Source organism: Engraulis encrasicolus, chromosome 10, assembly GCF_034702125.1.
Source record: "Engraulis encrasicolus isolate BLACKSEA-1 chromosome 10, IST_EnEncr_1.0, whole genome shotgun sequence".
Classification (NCBI taxonomy): domain Eukaryota; kingdom Metazoa; phylum Chordata; class Actinopteri; order Clupeiformes; family Engraulidae; genus Engraulis; species Engraulis encrasicolus.
The window spans coordinates 17,713,419-17,739,602 of NC_085866.1; the positions used below are offsets into that span (position 1 = coordinate 17,713,419).

At 41.4% G+C, this 26,184-nt stretch overlaps 1 protein-coding gene across 1 annotated transcript; it reads right to left on the minus strand.

Annotated features, from left to right (window-relative positions):
- Positions 1-25,380, minus strand: LOC134456735 (uncharacterized). Its single transcript, XM_063208252.1, has 25 exons — positions 25,057-25,380; positions 23,556-23,678; positions 22,701-22,846; positions 21,533-21,692; positions 17,757-19,258; positions 17,337-17,424; positions 16,819-16,872; positions 16,618-16,703; positions 16,427-16,474; positions 15,845-15,994; positions 15,539-15,646; positions 10,996-11,143; positions 10,527-10,895; positions 10,346-10,390; positions 8,975-9,054; positions 7,962-8,074; positions 7,533-7,716; positions 6,915-6,999; positions 5,068-5,213; positions 4,096-4,186; positions 3,611-3,759; positions 3,063-3,148; positions 2,652-2,721; positions 2,222-2,343; positions 1-1,188 (listed from the first exon to the last, which is right to left on the minus strand). The coding sequence occupies exons 2-25, from the start codon at positions 23,668-23,670 to the stop codon at positions 1,008-1,010; spliced, it is 4,326 nt and encodes a 1,441-aa protein (XP_063064322.1). The 5' UTR covers positions 23,671-23,678; positions 25,057-25,380; the 3' UTR covers positions 1-1,007.
- Positions 25,381-26,184: the final 804 nt, after the last annotated feature.

A 26,184-nucleotide genomic window follows, 5' to 3' on the forward strand; every position in this document is an offset into this window, starting at 1 on the left:
TTCATTATCTCAAACCAGCAATGTATTTGGAGGTATATATTTAGTTAGTGTGAATGCAATCTTAAGCATAGTCAAACTCCTGAGATTCACCAGCTTGTTCACCTAACCAACATGTACAATTATACATTACATTACACTTCGTCCATAGCAACTCACAATTATTTACAAGGTACTGGTTACAGTCTCTGGAGCAATATGGAATTACATGCCTTGCTCAAGGGCACTTCAGTTTCCAACCTGCAACCCACCGAAGTCCACAGCCCTAACCATTAGGTCACGACTGCCATGTACAGCAATATCACAAGATATATTACATGGATAAATTAAAATCTCACACAACATTACAAATATGTGATTATGCATGTGAAGCCAATTAATAACAGATTCATAACTGACACAAGCACGTCAACATGTTCCTGTAAATAGATTTAAAAGATCATAAATTAATTGCAAATGAGTAGGTGTATACTAAAATCAAACTGACCCATCACATAAATGGATAGATTAAAACATCATTAAAATAATCATCTGAGCCAGGGATGGGCAACTTTCATGATAAGGAGGGCCACATCTTTTTCATATTGACCATCGGAGGGCCGGGTGACCACGGATCTGACTACAACTTGCAGATTCGTCCTCTGTCAGCCAACAGTATAATTTCAACATATTGACTCACTAGTGGTTTAATAAAAGTCTGCTCATTATTTGCTCATTATTAAATATGGTTTATCTACGGGCCGCACTGAGTGAGGAAGCGGGCCGCATGTGGCCCCCGGGCTTCCAGTTGCCCATCCCTGATCTGAGCATTCAATAAAAAAAAATACGGCAATATACAAAATGCAAGTACAAAAATCACAGCCCAGTAAAACCCTAACGAGTTTAAAAAAAATCACTACCAAACAATTGCATTCATTATTAAAAAATACTACATTATGGACACTATTTACAAAAAAATGTTTAAAAAGTTAAAAGTATACAAATTCATATTTTCTGTCAGCAGACACTACTCAGCATCCCACAGTGTTGCTGGTGGTGACTGAGGCCATGTCATGACAGGCAAAATAGTCCTTCAGAGGGGCGAAGAGGTGCCTGATCACCGGAACACTCCAGGACTTCCCCAGGACCTTCTGCCTCTGCTGCCTGCCCATATTCTTGACGTCCGTGTAGTGTTTCGGAAAGCCAAAAATTCTAAGGGCAAAGTGCGAAAAGCAAAACATTAGTCTGAAGTTCAAGTTCAGGGTCCCATACTACAAAGCTGGTTCAGGAGTAAAGCAGGTTAATTTAAGAAGTAAATCATCTACGTAATAGAAGAGCCTGGAGTCCAGGGTCATTTATCAAGCGTTATTAGGCACAAATCTGTGAGTAAAACATGCGTGCCATCTTTTCCTGAGCAAAGTGTGGGATTTATGAGCATGTACTTGAACATAGAAACATGGCTAAATCTACGCACACCCCAGACCATGCGTGCGAGTGGAAGAAACATGAAATTGCACATAATATTGGCCATGCCCTATACAGTATGCTTTGAATTGCAGTGGAGTATGACGGTGTACTATTTGGCAGTGTTTACATCCATGTGTGTCTCCTTCTTTCACGTCTTTTGAAACACTGTCCTCCTGTCAAAAGCACCTCCACTTCTGCCGCTCTGCAGCACTTGCCACCAGCACTTCGTTTGGCACGTGTGTTCATGTGTGTCCAAACAGGGTGGCGCCTTCAAATTAACATGCATTTGAATGTGTTTTAATACCATATATGGTTACTTGGAGACATTTTGGGATGCAAATTACCCCGAGTGCGCGCGTTCACAGTGATTTGGAAGATGTGGGATTTATCATGTAGAGGTGTGCGTAGGAGCAGCCAACACACGCTTAATGAATCCCAAATTTTCTGTACTTGCGACCATTCTATATTTCATTCATAGGACACAATTTAGAAGGCATTCTAAGAACTGATGATAAATGAGGCCCCAGGACTCCAAAAAAAGAAAAAAAAAGAAAATGAGCACCCCAGGCTCTTCTGTTAGATGTTTTACCTCTTAACTTAACCTGCTTTGTGGGCCGCAGGTTTGTTATTGTCCCCAAAAAAGGGCAACCAAATGTGCAACAAGACAACACGCACACAGAAGAAAACAGATAGCACAGGACAGGCCATAATTTGGTCTACTGTTGTGCCACATTTTAAAAAAATTAAACATATTTATTAATCTCTGAATTTAACTTACTTCTCTAGCTCTGTGATCCACAGATTGTCATCTTTTCCATTCATGGTCACGGGAAACAAATCATCGTTGGCGCCTTGCTTCAAGGAATTCGACCTTGTTGTTATGGTGCGCACTTTGGTAAACTGTTAATAAAATGATGTATACATGATCACATTTGACACTTGATATGAGGAATTAAAAAGGTGTTTTAGTAGGTAAAATGTGTGCATGATGACACTTGACATTATAAATGAATAGAGTGTTATGATAAACAATTCAGCATAACATGTTGTTAGTTGGTGAAATTATGGCATTTTTCCTCTCTTTCACAAATTTAGGATTAAGTTTCACCCAAGATAACACTTGAGATAAACGGTCTCTTTGGACTTAGTCCTTAACCAGAAGTTTATCAAAGTTTGTTCACATGTACATATTTGGACAATTTACTGACCTTGGCTGTGCGACCAATTTCCAGGCATTCCTGAAGGCTCAGCTTATCGTTCTGACTGGCAATGATGGGCCTGATAACATAGTAATTCATACAGAATTTCACTCAGACAGACAACATAAGAACACCCACAAATAATATCCAATAAAGACCAATACGACACATAGCCATCTACTGAAGTACATTGTGTTGATGAACAACAAATAAAGCCCCAGTTCAAAGATCCATGCACAGCTCCTAAGTGCTGGTAAACACAAGAGTGTTCAATATAGTCGCGCACACTTATTTGACTTTTTGTTTGCTTATTCAGAGCTGAATAAACAAGCAAAAAGTCAAATAAGTATTGTGGTAAACTTCTTTCTTTTGAAACAAATAAAGCCCATTACAAACCCACTGAAATGAAACCTCACAAACCTGTTCATTCCGGGAAGGTTACCCCAGAAGCAGCGAGCCCTGTGGGCAGGACTGACTCTAGCTGCGTCAATAAGAACAGGGTTGCACTGCAAACACACATAAGGATTGCACAGACAGTCAGGCAAAACTCACTCATCATGAACGTTCAACATTAATACTGAGCTAAACAATCAGGTCTGCAATGCATTGCAAACACACACACACACACACACACACACACACACACACACACACACACACACACACACACACACACACACACACACACACACACACACACACACACACACACACACACACACACACACACACACAGGTTGCATTGTCAGTCATGCAAGACTAGCTGACAGGGCTGCACTGGGGGAGAAATGGCTCGGGCACTTTTGGCTTAGAGGTGCCCCTCATAATTAACGGCGCAGAACTGACTCACCAGTGGGCCCGACCCCTATTTTCAGAAATGTAGGAAAAAAAAGTGCTCGAAGGAGTGGAAAGGCACTATATACAGTCCATTTACCATTCCATTTAACCACTGAAACAAAGAGCGTCACCTCCAGAAAACGACAGATGTCCGTTTTGTCCCGATGCATCATGAAGGACACGTTCTCAAAGAGCCAGAAGAAAGGCTTTGGGTCGTCCTCTTTGGGCCTCAAGATGTTGAGGATTCGATAGAAGTCAAAGAACAGCCTGCCGGTTCCCTCTGAAGGACAGTGAAGACAGACCAGGTTTACATCATAACAGAGCAAATGTGACACTGTAATGGATCAATAATGGTTGTATTTCACAACTGTGTTGATTGGCTGACCTGCACCTGATGCTAAGTGTGCCACCACATGGAGAGCAGAATAAAAAAAGGTGTCGAGTGCCTGTGCGGTTGCTTCAAGTTTCTTTATAATTATTATTACCTCCGCCAAGGAATGCCTTATGACAAGACGTACTGCTTTGACTTAATGTATTTACTTATAATACTTTCTTATGGTAGGAATTTTCGATATGTGACAGGCAAATGAATATGAGCGAGAACATGGGAACCTACCAAATAATCCTTTTCTTGCAGGGTTGACAATGGACAGGTCATTGCATGGACTTCCACCGATAAGGAGGTCAAATGGGCCCCACTTCTGAATCTGGAAGAGAGACATTTTATTAAATGAACTTGCACATGTGGGTAGCACTTTTATTGATGTTAATATTACCTCCGCCAAAGAGGTTATGTTTTCAGCCGCATCGTTTTGTTTGTCTGTTCGTTTGTTTGTCTGTCTGTCTGTCAACAGGATAACTCAAAAAGTTATGAACCGATTTTGATAAAATTTTATGGAGTTGTTGGAAATGACAAAAGGAACAAGTGATAACATTTTGGTGGTGATCTGCATCACACATTTTGTTAGTTCTATTATAGGCATAGGATTCCACAGCGTGTAGATCAGTGACGTGCGGTCACGTTTATGGCTGGTGAGGCACTGACTTTTCCCAATATCAGATTTTCAAATATCTATTAGTAAATATTTGCCAAATAGGCCTACTAGTTCCATGTCATAGCTTTCTTAACATAAGGTAGGCCTCATATTAATAGATATCTCTCTCACTCACTCACACACACGCACGCGCGCACGCGCACACACACACACACACACACACACACACACACACACACACACACACACACACACACACACAAACACAAACACAAACACGTTATGGCATGAGTGATCCTATGGCCTTGGCGGAGGTTCTCACTGTCTGAGTGCTTCTAGTTATCACTTTAATGCAATAAACAATTTGTTGTATCAGCTACCAGTAAGCGATTTCCACTCCTTGCGGATTTGAACGAAATGAATGCCATTGATATATCAATGACTAAAAGGCTATTAGATCATTTTACACATTTATTTCATGACCACCTAGTACCCTCATAGTGATAGAAAATCCCATGAAAATGGAAAATTTGAAGCATCACATTGGATTAGTTGGGTTTAAAGGCTGCAAAAAAAACACACCACTAACTTACGTGTTCTTTCGTGATGGCCCTCACGTCATCCACATACTCAATTTTTCCATCATGGGCCACCATAGATACAGCAATGGACTCGTCATCAACCTCAGATGCCACATATGTCTCGACTTTGAAACCCAAGTCTTTCAAGACCAAATAACCTTAAAAAGGAAAAATAAATAAACAAAGCCATAAAGTTACACTCCAATTCAATGTGACGTGTTTGTCATTTTGAAAAGTGAAAAACAAACAAACAAGGGACCCCCATCACCAGGGGCCTATACAACAAAGCTGGTTCAGGAGCAAACCAGGTTAAGTGAAGAGGGAAATCATCTAATAGAAGAGTCTGGAGTCCTCATTTTCTGAAGACAATAAGGACCCCAGCTCTTCTATTTAATGATTTACCTCTTCACTTAACCTGGTTTACTCCGGAACCAACTTCTTAGTATACCCCTCAAGACAGATACAGCATGATCATTATACCAACAACTAAGGCTGTAACGATACACCCAACCCACGATTCGGTTTGTATCACGATATATGACCCACGGTTCGATATGCCCCACGATTTCACACAAAAAAAAATGTAAGAAAAAAAACAAGAAGGAATAAATTATATATATACTTTGTAATTAATATCTTTTTTGCATTTACCTGCCTGCATTAATTTTGTAGGTTTACACGGCTGAATGATGTTGCAGATAGGCCTATAGGCTACTGCAACCTGTTCCCAGGTGTTGACATCATATAATAAGGGATATTAGGGATATTAGTTCACCAAGGAAAAAGGCTTATAAATAGGCTAAGACCATATGTTGAGAGAGAGAGAGAGAGAGAGAGAGAGAGAGAGAGAGAGAGAGAGAGAGAGAGATGGTCAGGGTGTATAGTCATTGGCAGCTGTCTTACTTTAATTAGCCTAATATCCAAACATTAAAACAACACTGGCCATAGCCTATATCGTCAGGAAATATGTTGTATTAAGTTAGGTTACTTAAAGAAATGCAACACTTAATTTTGATTAAGTTAAATATTTCCGTAGCTTTTTTTTGATCGTGCAGCAGCGCCTGCACGTAGCCTACAATCAAAACTCGAAATGAACCTCAGTTAGTTCTCACTGCTACGTAACGCACACATTGTTCGTTTTGTTTTGTGGTTTGACATTTTATCAAGAGCGAGAATGAATGCAGAGGCTGAAATGGAGCATGCTTTCTGCTTATGTAGGCGGTAATTTTACAATATAGCCTTACATTAATGTGGGAAGAAATAATGCTGCCTAATATCCTGCCTATCGACCTCAACGTTCGTCCGACTTAAGGCACCTCCCTACAAGCGATTCCAGGCTGGTTTATAGGCAGGCGGAGCATCTCGTGCGCTCGCTCTCTCGCGCTCTCTCTCTCTCCGCTCCAACGTCAAACTCCACTCGCAATACATCGCCCATGCATGAGTAAAAAAATCTTGACACGTTTATAAAAGCCTTCTTGGTCTGTTGTTCATTTGGCCTTGGCCTTCACCTTCCGATGTTTGCCAAAGTTTTTCGTCTCACGGAGGTTGCTCAGGCAATGGATAACAACAACGTGTTGGTTGGAAGGAGCATGTTATATATGAGAAAGGGGTGAATGGAACTGTTACTCGAACGTGTGCGCCCTTTTTCTACTGGTCTTTTTAAGCGCTTATGCAAACTCTTGCCTGTATGTTGCATGTTATGTTCTACACTGAGGGGTAACAACTTTAAAAGGGCACATCGCGATTCTGTGAGGAAGCTTCGCGATAGGGGTTCGTGGGTCTGCGTACCGCGATCCCTCGGTTCGATGCAATATCGTTACAGCCTTACCAACAACCTTTAAAAGGTGAGCGAGACCAACCTGTGGCTATGCCGTCAAACAAGGAGAGCACTCTAAGAGGCCGTCGCTGGTTCGCTGGTATAGAAGGGTAAACTCGATGAGGTTCCTGAAAGTTTATAAAAAAAAATAAAAAAAAAACATTCTATTAAAAAGGTTTCAACAAACGCGATACTGAACTCACTGGCAATGTCCCCATCGCAGCTTTATGAATGATCATAGCTTTTGCAGCGACAGTTCTTCAAAACATCCCAACATGTGTGGGTGTTTATTTGTGTGTATTTGTGTTGTGTTTACTATGAACATCCTCTTTAGTTGTAAAGTTAACACATTGTTCATACACCAACTTACAGTGAAATCTAGAATTGAGTTATTCTATAAGTCGCTGATAAATGACTTAGGCCTTAGATATACTGCAGATATGCTAAAGCAATATCATCCTAAAATATATCTTAGATCCTCAGTTTCCTCTACTGGTTGTGCCTAGGGTAAAATCCAGGCAGGGTGAAAAAGCATTTCGCCATTGTGCTGCCAAATGCTGAAACCCGCTTCTCTTTCTTTTCTTTTTAGCACATTGAATGACAGTTATGCATGATGATGTACTACACAAATCCTACTGTGTTTGCTATTGCGATAACTTACAAATGCCAAGCCACTGTCATTGGCAAAGAATTCTTGGACCCGGATGCTCCAATCCTGCCGTGGCTTCAGTGAGCCGCCTGCAGAACTGGGCTCACACAAGTAGCAGATCCAGGGATCCATCTCCTTCAGCTTCTCAAAGGTACCAGAGCCCACAAGGATATTCAGGCAGTCCACACAGTATGACCTATGGAGTCACAGGAAGGACATTTGTTTTCAGACAGTTCATATAGTATTGGCGAAATGGTGCTCTGCTGTGAGCTGTGTGATCACTCTCAAACGGGAATCATGTTCATTTGCAACCCATCTATCAGAAATATTATAGTTGAATACAAGTAGTGATTAGATTATTTTTAATTGCCAGCCCCCATACCAAATGGTGATAAGAGAGAAATGGAAAATACATGAATGCAGAAGGCCACACAAACGTACCGGCAGCAGTTGTGATTTCCACACAGGATAACTTCCAATCCATAACAGCATACAGTACAGTAGGACTGATAACCATCTTCATCGTAGCGATAAAGTGTTTCAGTGAAATTATCCTGGGACAAGACAAGAGTTGCAAATTGAGTAAAACATAGAAGTCATGCATCTGTGAATTCTTCAACATGATTTGTCAACCTCATTTTTCCCCTTAACTGATACATACTGTTCACAATGTCATGGACACTGCTAGGGGTGGGCGATATGACAATATGACGAGAAAAAGAAAATCTCAAATCTGCCAAAGTGGAGTAATCATATATATCGTCTTGCAGTGAGGATGTTCACTATCAGTATCAGAGTGATGTCTACTTAGTGTTGTTGTCTTCACTTTTATTATTTACATTATTGCATTTCAATTGTGCACTTTATGAGTGTCATTAGTGTGTTTACATTTAATGAATTGCTGATTACAAATTGCAAGTATTTAAAATGACTGTTTTTGTTTTAATGTTTTTATTTTTTCAATGGAAGATTGTGATAAAACATTTTTTTTTAAAATCGGAGTCAAGATTTTATGTTAAAAAATCATGATATGACTTTTTTTGCCATATCGCCCACCCCTAGACACAGCTTATTTTTTTTAGTTTTGCTTCATTCCCTGTAGGCTTCAGCTGTGGCTCAAATGGCTAGCGCACTGACTGTTACGGCAAAGACCCGGGTCCGATTCCGGACTGAAGTCTTTTCCCGATCCTCCTCTCTCTCTTTCACCCATTACTGCCCTATCTCCTCTCAAACTGCACTATGCAATATACTGTAAAAAGGAAAGAACCCAGGCGCCATCCCTGTCAAAAAAATCAGGCAAGTCCACTGTGATTGGTAATATTAAGAAACATGTACTGGTCCGGGATCTAAACCTTTGAGTGCATGCAAAAGAACAATTTACAACACCAACCAATAGGGCACATGATGTCCACAAAAGATCAAGATTGACCAGAGTGGTGCCAACCCAAACTGACCTTGCACTTTGAACAAAGGCCACCTTCAAATAATGGATGGAAGATGGAAATCTGAGAAGTTCCACAGGACAGGCAGAAGTCTTCATGGGAGGAGAAAGAGAAGTGAAAGAGCAGGGTAAGCAGGCCTTTGTAAGTAAGGGGAAAACACTTCCAAAAGACAAAATTTCTCACCGACCAACAGACTGTGTCTAAGGTTGGGTACAACAATTAAATAAAATGCAGATGCTGATTTTGTTCTTTATTATTTAAGTCATTGGTGATAACATAAATTGGAGGCGTTAAGTTGTACCCTATAAAGTTTTCAAAGTGTTTAAGGTATATTAAATGTATATCCTTATCCTTACTTTATTTGTCAGCAGTGAAACACATACATATATACATCCATCTGTCTGAAATTCTGTCAACTTGTTTTCCAATTGTTGTTTGCTATACTTTCTAAATGCATGCATGCCAAGGGTAGTAGGCAGTGCGCACACTGGATGTAAAATTTGTATTCATTTTAAAAGATGCGATGTGTGATTTTAACAGGTTATTTATTAAAAATATACGCTGACAATTCACAAGTTTGATCGTTCTCATAAACAAAATAATATTTACTGGTCTGACCAGAATATTTTTTGTAGACAAAGACGTCTATGAATACAAAAAAAATCACATTTTCATGGAGACATTCCATCCATTCATGTATGGTAAGTGTTCATCTCCAAGCCATGATGAATACTTAGAAATTGATGGTGGTATTTGTGCATGGTATTTGTATATGGGGGCATTTATACAAATGAACGATGGAGGTCCATACAAGCTCATGCAAGATTAACAGCTGACAAATGTGAACAAAGTGTCAATTAAGTAAGGGTTAACGTTCGGCGAGAAGGTCGCTACCGTGGAATAGCAGCACGACAGAGAGAATCTTTAGACCCCGACGCGGAGCGGAGCGTTCTCTCTGAAGTGCTGCTATTCCACAAAGCGACCGACTCGCCGAAAGTTAACCCGCTTATTATATGGATATACTTAAATGATTCACACATGGCGGGGACATTTCTTTAGGCCTATTTAATGTTAAGATTGTTGCTGCGCAAAACAAAACAGTGCCGTTGTGGAAAACCGCTAGGCAACAGCTAGGTAGCCAGGACAACAAGTGTTGTCTATCACAGCAGCTGATTAGAGTCTTGTTGAAAAGTCGCTTTAGCAGTGAAAAGTCTTGTTACCATTGACAGCAGCGGTCTGTTATAGACCAACCCGTCCGTTATCGAAAAATAACAGACGTGCGAACGTTGGGGAGCCCCGTTGAAATGAATGGAGCATTCGACCGATGACGTCACACCATATAATAAACAAAGATAAAAATAATGATTGTATATGTTTACTTACCTTCAATATTCTTGCCTTTGATCAAAACCTCCTGCACCATTTCCTCTGAAAAACAATTTTGGGACGTGAAAAACAATTCTATTACCGGTATTCAGTGGCGACTTAGTCTTAAAACAGCATGGTACACATGAAATGATCTTGCAGGAGTGCCCATTTGTTAGGAAGGTAGCATAGGACTCACCTCTAGTGAAATCTGGCTCTGGTTCTGCCTCTGGTTCCTGCTGATCTTCCGTGGCTTTTTCCGTGGCTTTTTCCGTGGGTTTGTCCACAGATTTGTCCATGGATTTGTCCAAGGATCGCTTCAGAGACTTCTCCTTCTTCTGCCCAGGTGTCAATTTCTTGGGACGACCTCGCTTTTGCACACTAGGAGACTTCGTTCCAGATCCATCAAGCGGTTTCTTCTCCTTTTTCGTGGCATTACTTGCCAAGTTCAATTTATTCAGAGACACAGAGACTTGTTTCAAGGTGGATGGGGTATCTACATTCTGTTGACCGTCTACGGGTGGTGGTGGATGATTTTTCACACGCTTCTTACGTTTGCGGGTTTTTTCTGCAATTTTGGGAAAATGTATTTAGAAATATAGCTTTAATTAGAGTCGTACACAGATACTTGTACATTCACACTTAAGTGTCACTTCTTAATTACGTACCTGTGGGTATAACTTTGCCGTTGGGCTTGAAGCCGTCTGGCCCAGAGGGCTTGAACCCATCAAAAGCCCAATCTAGCATATGCCGGAGAATTTCATCCTTGTTGTCAGTCCTCAGCGAGAACTCCTTCGCAGAACGCTCTGAGGCTTTCTGAAAGCACACAAGCAGGTCCATCAGTTAGCTAAACTACAAATGCGACACCACAACCCACTTCGGAGAAAGACTGTGGTCTTGGAAAAACTTGGGACGGCGTTGGTATACAGTGCATCCGGAAAGTATTCACAGCGCTTCACTTTTTCCGCATTTTATTACGTTACAGCCTTATTCCAAATTGTATTAAATTACTTTCTGTCCTCAAAATCTAACATAAATACCTTATTATGACCATGTGAAAAAAAGAGTTCTCGAGAGTTTATGAAAATGTATTAAATATAAAAAACAAAGAAATCCTATGGAGAGTATCATGATCTGCTTCTGTAGTCACAGTGCATGTTGACATGCATGCTTCTTTAGGTGTAATTCAGATTTCCAATGTTGATGGCATTCATACATCCCCAAACGTCCCACAACCATGATTGACTAGCCAGATGATGCACTTTTTTGTAAAATTCACTTGTTTACCACCACATATGCTTGACGCCATCTAAAGAAAATTAGTTTATCTTGGTCTCAAGAGAGATGAACAGACCAAGGATATGGATCACTGGAACCATGTTGTGTGGTCTGATGAGACCAAGATAAATAAATTTGCTTTAGATCAGGCATGAAAACGGGTCAGGGGTGAAAAAGGTGAGAAAAGTGCGGCGTGGCGCGGTGGCACGGAGCGGCGCGTGTGCTGCAGCGGTGCGCACGCAGGTGTGGTGTGCAGTGGTGTTTTTGGAGGACAGTGTTGTATGTTGTATACTAAGGGGGTCTGGGGGCATAGTCTCCCATGGGAGAAAATGTAGCTAAAACCATCTTTAAATGATGAATTTTGAGCATACTGTAGTGACCCAGGGACAGTGAACTTAAGAAGAACTGCCAACCATCTTCGTTACTTCATGATTGTCATGCTGTCATGTCTGATGAGGGGGGCAGATAGAGAGAGAGAGAGAGAGAGAGAGAGAGAGAGAGAGAGAGAGAGAGAGAGAGAGAGAGAGATAGATAGATAGATAGATAGATAGATAGATAGATAGTTTTGTTTTGGTTCTCAGCCTTTAAAAAAAAATCCCCCTTGACCTCATAATACACTTCCTAACACCCCATTGACCTCATCAAAACCCTGCCAATGCCCCCCTTAAAAATAAATAAAATACAGCTCCAGGCCTTTTTATTAGAATACCATGAAAAAGTTGATTTATTTCCATAATTCCATCAATAATGTTGAACTGTCATGGATTGTAGATTCATGGCCCAGTTTTTTAACTATTCCAATCATTATTTTTTTTCTTTTTATATACATTGGCCTTCCAGCTCAAAATGGTCATAATGAGGTGTTTATGTTACATTTTGAGGACAGAGATTAATTTAATACTGTTGAAAGATTGGAACTTCGGGAGAGGCCTAAAAGACGTCTGCCCATAAACAACAACGCAAAGTTGCTAAAGTTACTCCCATTAGACATACAGACATATAAAGACCAGAGCAGATAGCCATCATTGGGCTTTTTTGAGGAAAAAATGTTCAATGAGTTGAGAGAGAGAGGGGGACAGGAGGAGAGTTATCCCCTGACGGCCCCTTGACCATATCAAGAACTTCCGGATGATATCAACCACAAAAAACTCCTATAAAAAGCCCTGTAAAACTAGAGAACGAGCTTCCTTTGGCTTCTTTTTTGCCTTTGGTCGCCGATGCTCTTCTCTCTTCTGCGCTGGGGCCCCTTTCCTGTATGCTGCGTTATGGGACAATTGCGAAATGGGGCTTTTAGCGGAGGAGAGAGACAGCGGTTCCTTAAGCGGCGTACACACACATTACTAGCTTCTCGCTTGCTCGCCCTCTCGCCACTCTTTCATGGAACGTTCGTTGAAAGTTCCCGCGGCTTTAACTGCCAATGAACAGGCGAGAAGCACCGAACTCTGCATTCCAATTGGTTACTCGCTTACTCGCCTCGCTCAAAGTTAAAATATTTTCAACTCGGGATCCGCCCACATCGCATCGCTTGTACAGAACTCGCCTACTCGTCTGCGAGTCTCGCTCGAACACATTGACATTCTATTGACTTCATTCGTTGAGCGAGTAACTAGTGGCGACATGTGTGTACAGCCCTTTAGTTCTACTTTTTTCTGTAGAGCTCTGATTGAATGCTTTTGCGCTTTTGACTTATATTTTGCCGCTGCTGTTAGTCTTATTTCTTTTGAACTCTAAGTTCTTATTTTTTGTTGACTGTAGAACACTCTCTTCAGGGTTCCCACTCAAATTCAGATAGAAAATTCCATGACTTTCCAGACCCAAAAAACAGAATTTCCATGACCATTTCGGTAAAAAGAAGTGTGAAAACTGAAGATTATCTTTACCCCTAGAGACGACACCGAGTCACCGCCAGACTTCAGTGGGCTCATTGCATTCTAAAATGTTGCACATTACAGCACAAAACTAAACTGTCTCTGGCGAAGCGTTGTAGTATAACCAGTAAGAAACAATGTTATACACCAAACAAAAAAGTTTTTTCTTTTACACAACTGTTAAGAAAATTCCATGATATTCTATGACTGTGCATGCAAAATGGTACAATTCCATGACTTTCCATGACTGGAAAAACATTTAGGAAATTCCATGACCTGTGGGAACCCTGTCTCTTAAAAAGTAGAGGACTTATTCAATCCTCTTACTACTTTGTATTGGATTCTTGTAAACCTGCTATTGCTAAGTCAATAAACCGAAGACCAGTTTGGTCGTTTCGCAAACTTGAACCATATAGTGTGCTATTTTTTGGATCTCTCTTCTGAAAAGACTCTTTAAATATTGGTCATACAAACCGTGGAGTAGGGAAACTGCTTCACAGAGACAGAGGACTGATACAGTATGCATCAGATAGAAGGACACAGTGTTCTTGGTGAGTAGAGCCATTTTTTATTCGCTGGATAGGGGAAGATTTGTTCTGCTCGAAGAGATTTATTGGTTTAGTCAAAGGCAAATATCAATATAGTTGAGTTGCATTTGTTTGTCTACTTTAGACACTGGTGTTTCAAGGCAAGAATTTTTTCATTGGACTTGAAGACTTACTAACACAAAGGTCTGGACTAGTACCAAGTAAATCAAGGGTTCAAGGATCAAATGAGATCAAGGATCAAGTGAGATCAAGGATCAAGCAACCAAGCAATTCAGGGCAGTTTTGAGTTCAAGGATCAAGCAACTGGCACCTAAGGGTGAAGGGTATTCCTGAGACAAAGATATTGCTATCAAGGCAAAAAAAAAAGACAAGAGCAACTACCTTTTCAGACGACTCCCGACCCAGTTTGTTTGTATCACCCAGGCACAGCTCCAACTGTACCACGAAACTGTATCACGAGACGACCCAAGGCCAGGCCATCGCTTTGTGTGTAAAACCAGGAAACCATAATCTCTGAGTTGAGTGTTCTTTTCCTGTTGAGCGAGGCGAATGTCTCCGCTGAACCCAAGATATTAACAAGGGTGACAAATACAGAGACGAAACTAGCTTCTTCTTTTTGGTGAAGCAGAAAATCCTGTATCCACTTAGAAATATAAGAGAAATGTAGAAAATAGACACCTGTGGGTCACTTTGATCCAGAAAACACAGATAATACAAAGAGGAGCTGATCTCAAGGAGTGATTGAATTGGTTCCTCTTGCTTCAGAGCATCTGAACTGGGTGAGTGAAAAATACTCTATTTTAAATAATTGTAAGACTCATAAGTATTAAGTCTGTATTATGTTGAGAGCTGGTCAATAGGAATCACTCACAAGAAAAATAACCATAAGGTTTAAGAACTGAATAGTTTATACAACTCAGAGTAATAAGGAGTTTAACTGTTCAAACTAATACAGTATTGCCAAGATTGAGAAAAAACTGCTGTGTTATTAGTATTAAATAATACAGAAATGGGTAGTAGAACGATATAACCATTGAGATAACCTGCAGAATATAAGTTGTGTCACGGTTGTGAAGTTGTGCTATTGTGCTGTTATTATAAATAATTAATTAAATATTATTGTTATTGCAACAATTATACTAGTAAGATAGTACAGTGCAAGGTAATTGTATAACAATATACCTTAACCACTTAACTGTCAAAACCTGCTGGCGGGTTTGAGATTCTATAGAACTCCATTGTTGTAGAAATCTACTGAGTTCTAAGTGGTGTATGTTACATAATTATATTGTTATTATTATTGGAATAAACATACAGATTGCACTAATAATAATAATACTAACACTAAGAATAATAACAATAGCATTTGGTTAACAAGTCAGTGCGGGCGTTCTTCTAGGCTCCTCTTTCTATTTTTCCCTCTTTTCTCACAAATACAATTTGGAATAAGGCTGAAAAAGTGAAGCGCTGTGAATACTTTCCGGATGCACTGTATAAACAATAAAATGCATTATCACCTGGAGGGACTGCATGATGGCAGCCTTGTACTGGGCCAGGGTGGCAAGAGACTTGTGGCAGAAGAAATCGGGGAAAGCAGAGAAGGGATTCAGTCCACGAATATGCATCTGTAGGGAGGAACCACAGATGTAAATGAATTAGCTCTGTAGCTAACCCTGGAACTAGAATTGTCTTGTACATGGCCCCTGTCAAATAAACTAATACATGAAATGAAATTGAACCTTTTAGCATTTCTTGGTAAATCTGTATAAAATAAATACAGCAAGTTAAAAAAAAACACAGTCTTAAGTACAATGAACACCCACCCTGGAGACCAGGCCATCTCCAAACCATCTGATTTTGCGGACGGAGTGTTTGGTATCCTTTGTTCTCCAAGGCAGCACCTCCCCAGGCCATGAGGAGTAGCCAGTCACATTACCCCAGACCAGCTCGCCAACCTCGTAGCCCTGTCCATCCTGTTTTGCAGAGCAGAGATGTATGAAAATGGGGGTAGAATTGTCAATAGGCTCTTTTCCACTGCCGGTTTTCTGGTAGGCCTACAGCTGGACATGGCATGACTCAGCCGCCACTTTTTTGCTTTTCTATTGGCCACGACAGCTCAATTGTAAAGCAAAAAGTGCCGGCTGAGTCGCGTCATCTCGATCTGTAGGCCTACCAGAAAACCGGTAGTGGAAAAGAGCATTTTGTTAGCTTTCAGTAACAGTTCCACACGCATATTTGTGAAACTGAAAAATGGTAGTGTTGGACTAGGAATAGACGACATCACCCATCAAAATAATGACTTGCTGCCATGGATGACATTCACTGACGATAGAGTTGATGTGTACTGCTGGTAAGAGACGCAACAAACAAAAATCTTGATTTGTATTAAAATGAGGAATTTCTACCTGGTATGGGTACCCTTCTTTTTGCACCTCAGGTGTTGATGTATTGTTCTGCAGAAGTTTAACAAAAACAAAAAAACAAAAATCAACTGTCAGACACACAGATACACACAAACACACAAATATACACACAGACACAAAAATCGCAGGAGGACAGTGAACAGATTAAGTGCAAGAAAAATAAGCAATGGTACCTTGTTGTAAGACACATCTGTCCAAATGATCGCCTCCTCGTCACTATCAGAATCCTCTATGACGATGGATTCAGATGTGGCTATGACTGCAGCAGAGAAATGGCAGAAATGTATTATGAGAATTGAATTCCACAATAAAAGCTTACAACATTAAGGACTATCGTTTGGATGCTCTCTGGCAAATCATACAGATGCCATTACCATCATCATCATCTTCATCCTCAGTCTCTTTGTCAACATCCATAGGAGAAAGTTCTGTCAAACATGAAAACCACAAAATGGTAAGGCATACATAGTAATACATAGGTTTCCCGTTTACAAACATTGGTGATGTGAGGAGGGGCAAGATGCTGAGCAGCCAACCACGTCAGCGCTTTTTAAGTGACAGTTCAGTGCAGTTTCCAAAGGTCAGATGTTGAAGAGTGCGCAGCCAGGGGCGCACAGACAGGGATCGTTTACTAAGGGGAAACCAATGTATAGGATTCATACATTCATGATGCAGTCTCTCCATTTTTCCATTAAAAGTATCCTTTTTTCCACATGAGAACACAGGCCTATACTACAAAGCTGGTTCAGAAGTAAACCAGGTTAAGTTTAAGTTAACCTCATAACCAGCTTAAGTTAACCTCTTAACCTGGTTTACTCCTGAACCAGCTCTGTAGTATAGGCTCTAGATGTGTGACCACCAGACATGCAGTATCTGTGATTGCCAATCGTACCATCTGTGCTGCTGCAGACCTCCAGGTCCTCTTCAGTGCTTCTCACCACTGCCACATCCTTCTGGCTCTCTCCAGTCCCCTGAAATACCTGCAACCAGGGATCTAAATTAACTTTTTTTCATCACCAACCAAAATGCCTAGTAGATATTAATCTCACTAGCCAAGCACACACTCACTAATTGGTCAAAGTGGCTAGTAAGTTGGTCTTTCCTACCAGCCAAACTGAATTTTCACCATTTGACCAGTTGGCTGGTGTTAATTTAGGGCCCTGCCTGCAACAGTGGTTAAGTTGTAGTAGATATTATTGTATGAACTAACATGAAGGACAGTGTGAAATAGATCCAGGTTTTTTTTTGTCGCAGCCAACATGTATTTGGAGAATGTCTTTAAGTGACAAAACTTTAAATCCCTTATACACACCCGTTCAAAGACCTTGTCCTTTGTTAAGACTCTAGGAAAAGCCAAAAACTTGAGGACGAGTTTGGAGAACAGGGAACTCTTTCCCATCCTCGTCAGTGCTTTTTTCCAATGACAATCCACATCTGCCTCAATGTCCACGTTGTCTGAGAGCTGATACTCAAGGAAGTCATCTGTGAGTTGAGTGACCTCATCTGGGTCCTGGCAAAACCCTATCTGACTGGCAATGTCCACCACTGCTTTGCTTGTCACAACTACCCTACCCTCTGGTTTCAGGATGCCAGAGATATTTGTAAAGGCCGCACTGCTAAGGGGTAAGGTCTTGGTAATACTTGATGTGACCGCTACGTAGAAGGCAACTGTTGTTTTATAAAATTCTTCCATTAAATCAGCCACTTCTGCCTTGTGGTTTGACAAAAACTCATCAACCTGCCGACCCAGTTTGGCCTTGTGCATGGGAAGAAGTTCCTCCTTGTCATGAAGAAGAGTCTCATCCCACTTCCTGAGGAAGCGTGCACTCCCTGACGGGGAGAGGAAACTAGAGGTGTAGAGCTTCAGCAAGCCAGTAGCGTCCTGGAGCACCTTCCCCACCTTGGGACCTTCCTCCAGGGTCTCTTGGTAAGTAGCCAGAGGCTCCAAGGCAAAGCTCAGGAACATGAACACGAGCTGCAGTCTGCGATCCATAAGCAAGGAATGGATGCTAGCCATTTCCTCATCCCCTTCCTCCCGGGAATGGAAGTATTCCGTCAGCGCTGACCACCGCTTGGAAATCTTACACACAGACCTAATGAAGAGCAAGCTCTGTGTAGTTACGGCATGATCCGTGTTCAGCTTTGCTAAGTCACAGAAAAACTGCCTCAATGTGCCGTTATTGCCCGAGGAAAAGACATGGGAGGACAGCTTTCTGATAAGTTCTATGATCTGGTCATGGAGTCCTGTCGCTGCAAGGCCGTCATGACAGGCCTGCCCAGTTAAAACAGCAAGGCCACCAAATGACACAATTGATGTGTTTATTGCCCTCAGGCCCAAAGTCAATGCCCTGCTCCGTTCAAGATCCAGGTTGCAGTAGAATGCGGCACAGTTTGTGAGGGGAACATCAAACCTCTTCAGTGTCTCTAGCAAACTTGTCAGCTCAGTTGCTTCCATGTTCTCCACAGGCTGGATAACATCAAGCAGCCGCACACAATACTGTCCAGCGGTTTGGTCAAAGAATCCAATCAGAATGACATTTCCCCGTTCTTCCTCTCCCAGTTCCACATCCCCATACACGTACAAACAGTAGGCCGTGTCTGAACAGATAGCCGTAATGTCCTTGGCGTCCCCCAGAGATAAGGGTGGGCTGGAGGCGGTGAATGGTTCCGGCCTGTGTCTCTGGATGAACTTGAGTGTGGCCGCGCTGTAGTTGGGACAATCTGTTGAGTCCGAAGTGTCCATGCTGGTCTCAGTGGAGTGACTCAGTGGAGAGGAATCTTCAGATTTATTGGGCGCGTCATCTTGGCATTGGACTGCAACACAGGAAAACAGTTAGTTAGCCGATGTTCGTGAGACAGTAATATGTGAATTTCAGGAGATACAGCCTTTGTTATCTTGTATGCCTTCACCATGCTTTTAAGGGCTTAAGAAGTAAGACACAAATATTCTTTTGTTTTACAATGCTCCTTCTGTGGACCATGCTTCAATGTTAACTTGCAAATGTTCATTGTAAACTTGAAGAATATTTTAACTACAGTAGAGTTGGTGGCACATGTACCGTAGAGCAATACAAATTGAAAATACACAAAAGTAAAATACCTATAGGACAATGAGTGGGCAGAACAAACACAGATCAACAATACAAGGGACATTTTTTTATTTAAAAGAAATGTGACATTTTTAATAAATATCATTCCTAACTTAGGGAATTGTGTCTGTCAAGTGAGTCGACCATAGTCAATGTGGTCCGTTACATTGCACCTTTGAGAAGAGTTTGTTCATTGGTGCAATAAGAAAATGTACCGGAAAAATACATTTCACAAAAGGACCCCTGCTTAACATGCGTACTACTGGACAAGCTTAGTAATAGTCTCAGAAAACCTGTTATAAACATGGACTACAGGGCTCCAGAGTGCGACCAATTTGGTCGCATATGCGCCCATTTTTTTCAATGGTGCGCCTAAAAAATATTTTTAGGCGCACCGGTGCGACCAGCCATCAGTAGAACAAAACAATTACCAAACAGCCGTTTTAATCGACCTGAAATGAATAGTCATTCTACAGTAGTGGCCCATCATCACACAATAAAACGTGTCGATGCGGTCATTTCTTTAACTCCGCTGAACTACCGGTAGCTTTCTCCCCCTTCCTCTTTCACAGGCAGCCCGACGTTTCAGAATAGAATGTTCGACTTCGCTCAACTATCCGAGTTCACATGTGCCAGCGAGTTTTGTGTTCTCAACCATTCGAGTTTTGCAACGGTCGAGAGAGTTACAATCACGGTAAAAACAGCAAAATGACTTGAGGATATTTTAAACACGAGAGAGTCACACTCACGGGGAAAAACTAAATGGCTTGAGCGGATATTAAACATTGCCACACAAAAACGCAGACGTGTGCGGATAATTTCCCGTTTCAGCCGCGTGCAGAGCTGGCCAAACAACAGGTGACGCACTAGTCTGTCGGGAATTCTGTGAGAGTTTTTTGATAGCGACTAGGGCAGGCTACATACTGCCTATCAGTCGGAGGCATCGTTCATGCACCTCGAGACAGCACGAGAGAGAGGGAGAGAGAGAGAGAGAGAGTGAGCGAGCGAGCGAGCGCACTAGCGCTGTCGTGTCTGTTCGTAGCGATAAGATACCATGCAGAGGGAGAGCGCTCCAAAACGGGGAAATAGACAAAACCCAATTCACCTCAGATTCCACTGTAAACATAGGCTAGGCTATTTGTGTCTAATGATTTTAAAAATCATAACATTTTTAGCAGGGTTTGTTAAAAAAAATCTATCCATCCATCTATCCATACATCCATCCATCTATCTATCTTCATATTGTAACTCTGTGCTTGTGCCGTGTGCGTAGCCTTATTGCAGAAAAGGCTGGTATGTTGATCTTACTAGTCAAACACATAGCCTACTGACCAAAAGGCTACTAATTTGGTATTTTCTACCAGCCAAACTGCTTGTAGCCAAGATGTGTTAGTTAGGTAGCCTACTGTCATGTCTTTTATAAGGAGCACATTTGGAAGACTAGCCTATAGCACATAAAAGGCTCCAGGTCTTTTAAAATATAGCAGTAATAATAATTATTATTATTATTATTATTATTATTATTATTATATTATTGTTGCTATTATTATTGCTATTGTTATTATTATTATTTTTATTATTATTTAAAGCTGAGGTGCGTGTGTGTATGGGGTGGTGAAAACATTTGGGTGCACCTAAATTTTGTGCTGGTGCACCTACAAAATTTTTTTAGGCGCACCAGTGCAACCAGTGCAAAAAGTTAGTCTGGAGCCCTGGACTACCATAGCGAAAATGGAAACCAAAGTAACCATTTCAATGTTACATACAATCACTGTTTTCTCTTTCATGACAACTGTATAACTACATAGCAAGCAGCAACTGGTCTGCTGTGCCTTCAAGTAGGGATGAGCTCTCTAGCTCTCCAACTACTACACATGGTGGCCAAGAGAACATTCATTCCCCCTGAATTAAATCATCAAGTCTTCTACTGACTAACAGATGATTCATAAAATGTTGCCCAGCATTTCTTTAAAATAAATTGTTATAAGAAAAGGCTTACCATCTAAATCCATCTGGTTATCGCTTGGGTTCTGAGTAGGCAACGGTAAATTACTACATGTCTGTCCATCCAACTTCTGGTTGAAGAAGTCCTTGAACCACAGCAGAAGATGGAAGGCATCTTTGGATTGACCTTGAATCAAAGTCTCCACTGGGATTGTCTGTAAATAAGGAGACGCCACAATAAATCACGCTGTATGATCAAAGAGACGCTGTTGAAGTTCTTTAGCGTGAATAACAGAAAACCAGCCCAACAATAAAACACAGCCATGCTTTATGCCTGAGTCAGAATTACATATCAGTAGATTTAAAACAAGATACAAACCCTTTATAAACCCTTCATAACAACCACTGCATGGTAATGTAATTACATGCCCATTACATAAACTCTTACAAATGTTAGAAATGGTTAGACTGTCTGCTACACATTGAAATTTCAGGCATACTTTTAGACATACTGTCATAATCTTGAAATTATCGTCAATAACACAATCATAGTGAGTTAGTTTAAAGAAATTAGTTGTATTGACACTGATTATAAACACAATCTTGTCAATTGCTTATTTTGAAAAGTCTACAAACTCCAAACACATCGTAAATGTATCAAGTCTTCTGATTCTGAAGTCAGCATTATCTTTTGGATGCATGAAATTGGAGGCTCACATGTGCAAATGCTCCCTGCACCCTTGGCAATAGCTCTTCTGCAAACACACAGGCCCCATATCCAAAGCCACTCATCCAATTGCCTGTATGAGCACTCCGTATCTGAATTGGTGATTGTAGATCAGTGTTTCCCAACCTTTTTGCCCCGCGTACTCCTTAAGACATTTTGTCATATGACAACTACCCCTCTCACTCATGTTCTACATCTGTTCCTCTATACCAATGTGATTATACTATTTGTTATCATTACATTTTTCTGCATACCGCCTGAGGTGTGCTTGCGTACCCCTAGTGGTACACGTACCCCTGGTTGGGAAACACTGTTGTAGAGCAGAGTCACAGCCACAGTACTGTTGAGTGTAGAGAAACGCCTGCAAACATTATAACATTTATCACCCACCCCCTCCCTCCCAGTATCAACAAGCAACGAGTCTTCCAACAGAAACCAATGAGATTTTCAAAACATATTGCTTCTTCCTCTACAAAAAAAGACACCTGCATCATACCTTCGCAATCCCATTCTTCCTGAAAGCAACTTGAAGAAGACTGTAGTTGTGGAGAATGTCCAGTTCTTGCTGTGCCTGGAACTTGACCCGCTCCAAGTTTACAGAGCCAGGAAAGAGAAGGTTTATCAGCTGGCAGAAGGGAGCACCTGTAGATCAGAGGAAATCAGTCATCTGGCCACTTTGCTACTCTCTCTCTTGGCATAGGGTGACAGATTTTTGTAGTCTGAAACCGGGACACTTCGTGCGTGACTGAAGGACAATATTTGGTGGGCGGGTCTGGGGGTCCTCCCCCAGGAAAATTCGTACTTTTTAGATGCCATTTCCTGCATTCTAATCAATTTTAGAGGGAGGGATGACAAATCGCAACTGACTCCTTCAGACTTTCTATACAAGTGCTGGTTGCCATTAATTGTGGCCAGTAAACATGTAATCTTTTCCATATATTTACCCCGATAGACATGGCACAATGTAGTGGGTGGCCAAAACCGGGACATGTTTGTGTCCCGAGAGGGTTTGCTCGGGACCTGGGACACACAACTCCAAACCGGGACTGTCCCGGTCAAACCGGGACGTCTAGTCACCCTATCTTGGCAACACTTTCCCCCCTCACTAACCCCAGCACTACAACCACTCAACAAAACCAGTCAAATGACTTTCCCAAAGAACAACTTCAGCAAATTATTACATTGCAAAAAAAAAAAAAACATACAACCTGGCCATCGCCCTGGAGGAGTGTTTCTAGTCAGTCAAAATGATTCATTTAGCAATGAAACATTTAGAGAAGACATTCAGACACTATTCATACTAATAATTATTACTTTGCCATCAACCGGAAGTCATCCAGGAGGTTTTTACCTGAGCATATCTGGTCCACCTTGGTGAAGCCTGACGTCAGTAATTGATTAATCCAGTGAAGCAACTCATTTTCAGTGAGCTGCTCACTTGGCGCTAGTTCCACTTCCACAACCATCTTCGCCCCTATAGGAAAGAAAAAAACAAGACAACCATGTAATAAATGAAAGACAGCATTAGCTTGCCCCTTGATAGGCACATAACAAGCATAACTCGTTCAGCAATGACAACACAGTCTACAAAAGCGCAATAGAAAAGCACAGAGCAGATAACTGTCAGAGAAGGGACAACAAACGTGTTCTTTGACTCAACAACCATTTGAACCCATCTGCCTTCTGTAGTATGTAGGCTGCACACAGTACTGTTAGACATGCTGACGTCTAATGAGCACAAACATGGCAATTCGATTCTGCATTGTGCGCTTTTAACAGCGCCATGGGTTCTCCAACGCAAAGGTAAACAGACACACTTGATGTGAATAATCAATCCTACTACCACTTGGCCAACAAGGGACGATTCTGGCAATGTGACCCAATGCAAACAATCTAATACCGCTCGCGTGAGAAAAAAAATGTGTATAGAATCTGATCTTACAGTAACTCTCGTGCCCGGTTATAGCCCATGGTTGTTTCTAGCTTTGCCGCGAAAGAAAAGGGAAGGAAAAATATTGGCCAATCAAGTTATGGCCAACCCCAGAGCCCCGATAAAAAAAACAGTAAAGGAACAAGGAAACAGACGAGCAGCCATGTTGGACTTTGAATTCTGGGAAAGGGGCATTTAAATCTTGGGGCCCCATCAACACGAGGACAAAGGAGATCCACATCTAGTTTTGGTAAAAGTGTTACAACGCCTAATAAGTGTTGTTGATAGATGCAGGCCTAATGATTAGTTTTCTCTCTTTTTTCCCAATTGGTATGGTATGCATCGAGTTGGCTTCAATCCGCACAGCTAGTCTATTAAAAAACAATGTTCAGTGTTTAAAATGTCTACAAAGATTTCGTTAAAAATAGAGTTGATATTTGCAAACCAATATACATAAAACAAACGAGCACCGAAACTGCGTGGACGTGTGTTAGATGAACAGCTGATCAGTCTGTAACCAGTCCTGTTTAATAAAATAATAGACTATTATTCCAAAGGGGGGTAGCCTACTAAACTCTTGGAAACCTCAAACTTTGTCGCACTGTCACAGTAGCTAGCAGCTCCACGCATTGAAACATTGCAAATAAAAAGACCTGTCTTCGATAGCCTACGTCATATTGAAAACGGCTTACAAATGAGGAAAAAGTAAACATAAGCTAATGCAAGTCAAACGTGCCTGTCTATGTTCTATTATTTTGATGTAAACAACACGTGTTTCTGAACACAGATTCTAGTAGTCACATGTTGACGTGGGCACTGAGATATTCTGTGTGGGCATCCGTTTCGAGTTTACATAACAAGGTACCCTAACAACGTTATCAATAACCATCCATATACTGAGGAAATCGATAGAGCAACTTACCACCATCCGAGCCTCGATGGGACTGTTTTTCAATTCGGGTACCCACGAACTTTTACGCGTCCTCCCCCTGACCTTTAGAATGGTCGCCTTCCATTGGCTAATCAAAACGCGAGATCGTAGACAAAGTGTGAAGAATCTGACTGGCTAGTTTGTAGGATCTGGGTGGGAACGTCGCGCTCAACGTTCGTTTGGTGGGCCTAGCCTTGAAGCCTTTCGTCCGTTAATGAAGAATCGAAACGTACTCGTAGTTGCACCAAGTATTCTCTTGGTTCTACACTAGAACCAAGGAAATCATTGAATCGCAACAATGTATCAGTGTGTGAACCGAAAAGTAACCTAGCTGATGCGGTTAGCTACACTGTATCTCTTCCATCCGATGCCCTGTTCTGGACCGCAGGGAACACGGAGCGTCCAGCGTCAGTAAATTGACTAGATGTTACCGACATTAAATAAACTCAATGGAAAGGCAAACGCGTGTTTACATAAAATAACCTGAAATGTAGACTATGGTCTATGTCTCCGTCGGCATATGGTTACACTTTCCAAAACGATTGAAAGGAAAACGCAGAACGGAAAGGACATTTCTGCGATAGAACAGCGCCAATTTATAATGGCCCGTCTCATTGCCCTTGCTTAGTCTGATAGGCTAGTCATATTGCCAATAACATTTTAAATAGGACAGCGCTGCTGAAAAAGGGGCGCGCAGGGATGCTGGTTGCGGACACGCATCCTTTCAAAGACAATGTTGGATCGCCATGGATTTGATAATTCCATATGCCTTGCCTACGATTGCTGCCTGCTCCGTCAAGGCAAAGAGCGTGTGTTTACTGTAGGCTACGACGGAAATGTAGAGACTTTCTCTACACAGGCAGAGCTGATGGCGAACTTTCTTTTTTTAAAAGTAAAAAAAAAACCGCAACATTTTGGAGTGTTAATAAAAACTGGTTTCGCGTTTGCAATTTGAGAAGAACTTGGATGTCTTTCTCTCCTTTCACTTTCGCCCGTGCGTTTATGGCAGCCTTCGACAAGGTAGCCTATTCGTCGATGTTTGGGCTATTTTTGAAAGGGATGGAGACATAGGCCTAGCATTTATTAAACAAAATAGGCCTAGTAGGCCTATGTGAATTT

Coding starts and splice junctions, on each gene's coding strand:
- LOC134456735 (XM_063208252.1), bottom strand. CDS start 23,670: ATGGTTGTGGAAGTGGAACTAGCGCCAAGTGAGCAGCTCACTGAAAAT. Junction 15,995..16,426: donor AAGAAGGGTACCCATACCAG/GTAGAAATTCCT, acceptor TCTGCAAAACAG/GATGGACAGGGCTACGAGGT. Junction 2,344..2,651: donor AAATTGGTCGCACAGCCAAG/GTCAGTAAATTG, acceptor TTTTATTAACAG/TTTACCAAAGTGCGCACCAT.